Genomic DNA, 5,338 nt, shown 5'->3' with positions numbered 1-5,338 from the left:
GTGGTTGTTGATATTAAAAAAAAGTATAAATTAAATTGAGAAAGACTTTATTCGAAAAAAATTCAACTATTTTGAAGTCAACCCTGTAAAATTGGGTGGTCCGGGGGGGGGGGGGGGGGTAATAGTGCACATAGATGAAACTAAATTTAACTTTAATGTAAAAAATCGTCGGGGAATGTCTGTTGATGCCTGTTGAGCTTTTGTTATAGTTAATACATCTTTTACTCCCGCGTTGGGGTTTTGTGGTGTTATTCCTAATCGTACAGCAAGTACGTTATTATCTTTGATTAAATCAGTTGTTGGAGGTAGTGTTATACATTTCTGATGAATGGGCACCATATCAAGAATTGAGTAGATCTCAAATATATGAGCATAAAACGTTGTATTACAAATACAATTTTGTTAATCCTGAAACTGGTGTACACACACAAAACGTAGGGTCCTATAACAATAAATATAAATTAAAAATAAACGAAATGCGAGGATTTACAACAGTTCAAAGAAAAAAATTTTATTGGAGTTTATGTATAAAGAAAGACATTTAAAAAAATTAGAATCTTTTATTAAATTATTTAAAATTTATTCATTTTTTTACTCGGGGAGCGAAAGGAACTTGATGTATTTTTGGGGTGTGAAGGGGTCCTGATCCTGAAGTTTTAGAGAAAATATTTTGTAAGCAAATACACCCATATAGCATAATATATTCAGACTGTTGATGGGCCTATAGAGCTTGGGTCGTAATTTCTAGCTCTAATACAGTTAATAACTCAAAAGAATTCGTAACAACAAAAAAGACAACCTGCATACGAATACAACCGAAGGCACGTGGAATGCCCATTTAAAAAAATAAACCTACGAAATAAAACTAAAAAGCTAGTAAATGTTTATTTGTTGTGATTTATGTTATGTAGAAACAATAGCAAATCTTAAAAAGATTTATTATTATGTTCTTTGTGTCATAAATATTTAAATTTTATATTTTTTTTCTAAAATGTAAAATTATAAATAAACAAGTTTAAATTAAAGAGAAAAATGTTTTTTAATTTCTTTAAGAATTACAAAAAATTTCATACAAGAATTTAATTAAAATTTATCGAAATTAAATTCTTGCTTTCAATTTTTTTTTCTTCATGCAACATTTTAAAAATAAGGGTGAAATAATTTAATTTCGAAGGTAGCCAAAAATCATGCAACTATTGGGTGTTTTAGCTTTTAATTTTTTTTGTTTTTGTCCATACACTACTTCATCAATCTCAATATCTGCGTATTTTGTGCTCAAAAATAAGTAATTTATATACCCTAATGCAAAGAGAGTCGTTTATAATTTTTTTTTCATGCAAATAACGATGAAATTTGTCAATAATTTTTGTAGCAAAAAAGACTCATACGAACAACATTGAATTGTTAATTTTGCAATTTCCTAATGATCTTAAAAACAATTTTTTCAAACTTTAAGTTTAATAGGCGTTGTCTCAATTCATTTTGTTATTATCAAACTACAAAAACCATACTTTTGGGATTTTTATTGGTGCATTTAAAACTCCCGTACAGAAAGTACATTAAGTTATATATTATCTTTTAAAAAAATCCCCCGAAGTTATAGTACAAGATTTGGGTATTTCTATAAACATCATTGGTCGCATAAACAAGGCCATGAAATCAAAAATTAAGAAACATTATACTGATAATCCCATTAAGCTGGGCGGGTTAAATGTAGAAGTTCAAGTAGACAGGAGCAAGACGTCTCATAACGTACAAGCACACCGGGGAAGGGCGCCACGCCATTCAGACTAAGCCATTACAATGCCCGACACCAGCGAACCCCCGTCAAAAGACTTCGCAAAGGTCGTTCCTAATCGCAGTGCAAGCACGCTTATTCCGATAATTAAAGAAATATTACGCAATGGAACAACCGTCATCACCGATGAATTAAAAACTTACAAACAACTTGCTCAAACACCTGAATATTCTTATAAAAAAATTGCCCATAAATATAACTTTGTCGACCTAGTAAAAGGCGTTCATACGCAAAATATAGAAAGTTTAAACAATAAAATTAGAAATTAAAGACGAAAGGGGAGTATACATGAAAACAGAAATAAATTTTTAGATAATTTTTAATTTGTAGATGAATTTAAAGAAGCTGCCTTTGAAACGACTTTGTCGACTATTTCTGTACGTAAACAAATTATTTGATTATATTTACTTTTTTTTTGCAGCGTTTTTTTCGCCGGGGTGCATATGGCGGACAATCCGACATTCAGCGCTACTTCATCTTTCTTCCCCTCTTCATTATTACAGAAAATTAAAATATTTATTTAAAAGATTATTAGTTAAAAAATTGGTTCCTAAATATTTTTATTAATTTAAAAAAGGCCATCTTTAGCATCTTATTATCGCTATTTTGGATATTTTTTTCTCTACTTCCATTTATTTAAAAACAAAATAAATTCTCCCTTTAATAATACCGCCACGTTTTCGATAAGCATGCTTAAGATGTGGCCACGAGTTTTAAATTTGGTTCGTATGTGCTTCTTTTGAGCAAAAACAAACCCCAACCGAGTGGTTTACCACCCCATGGCAAGATCCAAATTCAGCAACAGCCCTAAGGTAAGATGGATAATTATCAGTAACAATGATAGATCTGGGCAAAACACGTTCTTCAAACATGTCTAATATTGTCGGAACTTTTCGGTTTGGAACAAGATTTAGAACGAAATTCCTACAATTTCTCTCTTCTATATCACACATCAACCATTGTACGTTGGGTTTTTTGTCCTGAGTTCTAGATGGGTTAAATATTAACTCCCCATTACAGATAGCAGCTTTGTCAAACTGCACCCTTTTACCTTCTCCACCTATTTAACCATTTCTGGCTCTTGTTCAGAAATTACTTGCAAAATCAAATCTTTGATTTTAATAAAGGTAGTCTCCGAACAATCGCAAAATTCAATGGCCCGTGCTAGGGTATAATCATATACCCAGTAATACATTTCCTAAGAATTTTTACAAATTCTATATTCAGGGAGGCCATTTCAGGCCCCCTTCTTTAGGCTTACCCTTGATCTGCGCGTCTTGAAGAGCATCTGTAAGCATACCCGCCTATATACGTGGCAGCCACCATAATCTTCATTCTTCCACCACACCTCAAACAAATTATTTTATTTTTTATTAAATTGGATTTCAAAAAAAAATCTAGAGTCTTAGAATTTCTAGTAGTATATCATCGTTAAATTAAAAATTTTCTCTTTAGATTTTCAATAATTAAGGTTTAAAAATAATTCTTTTCTTACCTTTGGTTAAAGTTGGCCTGTTCGGTATTTTTTTATATTTCCAAAGTTTGAAATTTTTTAACCCCAATTTTTTCAGTTTTAAAAATCTATGCACAATTAACAAATAAATAATAAGTAAATAATTAAAAAATTATTAAATTTACAAATCAACAAATCATTTATAAAAAAATATTAATAAAATAATTTTAATAAGACCTTTAGACTGTTGCTTCCTTCGTTTCTTTTTAACATAAATCATAATAAGTATATGTCAATTAATTTCCATGCTTTGCTTCTTATTGAAATTGTTCTTTTTATTCCACCCCAGTTACCTTTATGGTATTGGTATGCGTGTTAGTTTGCTTGTCAACAAATTTTTTTGAGTAGTTTACAGTTTGATGTTTAAAAATTTCTTGGAAAGATTTGAATAGTCTTTTCAGCAATCACTATAAATAGTCGTTTCTTTTTTAATCTATTTTTTACAAAACGTCGTTAAAGTAAAGCTGTCTCTTTTTTCTACGTGTCTTGGCACGATTCTTTTGTTAATTCTGTCAACGGCGCCTACAAACCAAACGCCTTCTACTCTGTGACCTCTGTTGTATTTTCTCCTGCCGAATTTACTTTAGTCAATTTCAACTATCGCATTATTTTTACCAATTTTATCAAACTTATTTAAATATAAATCTAATACACCCAGTGATCGTAGCTTATCGCAGATTTCAAAGACCGAAGATCTATGAATTCCTGCAATGCTGGCAATAAAATCACAAGAAACATTCTCAATCCACATATCTATTACTTTTATTAAAATAATAATAGGAAGTGGCGAGTTTTCAAAAATTGTTCCTTTATAGCAAGTGAACCTGCACTTACATGCAGAAAAGGAACAGACAATCCTGTTCTTTTCCTTCGGTTTACGTGTATTTGAACCGCATTTATAACATTTTCGACTTTATAATGGTTATTGACTTCACTTGCCAATTTTTGGTACTCTTCTTCCTCTTTGAGTTTTGTCAGTTAAGGGGTTAAAAAATTTCAAATTTTGAAAATATCAAAAAATATCGGTCTGCCTGATTTAGTCCTTTACCTTTACTTCATCTTTTCACCCCCCCCTCCGAATAACTACGTTCACTTTAAAAAATTCTGTACGTAGTCATTCGGTAGAGGAGAAAAGATGAAGTAGCGCTAATATTTCTGTGTGCAGCCCACTCATCATTATGTATAATAGTTCCGGGCCTACAGATTCGCAAAATTATAGGCAATAATACGTTGGATGTTCTATTTTAATCACTTGTATATACCCCCTTGCCAGCTTATTGCCTGTGTTAGCGACGCCAAAAACTTACAATTGCCGATTAGGTATTCTTCCACGATGACATTTTTACTTATGATTAAACAATAATCCATCAACATGGCACATATATTTTGACCAGCCAATTTTGGAGTATCTTGCAGTAAATTTTCGCCGACGATTAATCTTAAATCATGATATATTTAATAACCACGCTCCTTCGAATCCTAAAATGCCTTTCAATTTTAGTAACGCTTTCATCCTCAAGCCAAAGTATTATAACCGTCCATATATCTGCTAAATTCGACCGATATTTAGAAAAAAACGAACTGTGCCTAACGCTGGATGTCGTTTTGAATTTAGAAGAGTTGTAATTAACGCACTGCAACGCTTTACCACCAATAAAATCGCTTTCACTTTTCTCTCTCATGTTATCACTACAAAAATAACATATCATTTGCAAAGCCAAGATGTTGTGTTATCGTAATATTCGGTTAACATTTTCGGCGCGCATATATCTGATCTATAAACGTTTTTCTCTTTCTAAAGCTCAACTAGTCAAGCCATTAAGGGTAAAAAATTGAAAATTTTAAAATATGCACGTTATGCGCCCCTAGGGGGAGTATAACTTGCATGAACCGATAATTTTTTATCTATTTATAGCTTTTGTTTTAGATTAATCTAAAACAAATAGACACGAACCAATTGCTTTTAAAATTCATGTATAATCAGTTTCACATTTGTAACATAGTTTCTAACGGCACCAATTTATACA

General features: G+C 31.4%; 1 protein-coding gene and 1 pseudogene across 1 annotated transcript; both read right to left on the bottom strand.

The window, feature by feature from the left end:
* Positions 1–3,894: 3,894 nt before the first annotated feature.
* Positions 3,895–4,062, bottom strand: AAJ76_1300004144 (hypothetical protein; the record flags this gene model as incomplete). Its single annotated transcript, XM_024473928.1, has 1 exon — positions 3,895–4,062. One exon carries the CDS (start codon positions 4,060–4,062, stop codon positions 3,895–3,897), a length of 168 nt encoding a protein of 55 aa, XP_024329789.1.
* A 497-nt stretch (positions 4,063–4,559) lies between these two features.
* AAJ76_1300003318 (hypothetical protein) lies at positions 4,560–4,888 on the bottom strand (annotated as a pseudogene).
* Between the last annotated feature and the right edge of the window lie 450 nt (positions 4,889–5,338).

Source organism: Vairimorpha ceranae (genome assembly GCF_000988165.1).
Source record: "Vairimorpha ceranae strain PA08 1199 chromosome Unknown NODE_130, whole genome shotgun sequence".
Classification (NCBI taxonomy): Eukaryota; Fungi; Microsporidia; family Nosematidae; genus Vairimorpha; species Vairimorpha ceranae.
Note: the sequence above shows the minus strand (reverse complement) of the source record. Positions and strands in the feature narration are given on the sequence as shown.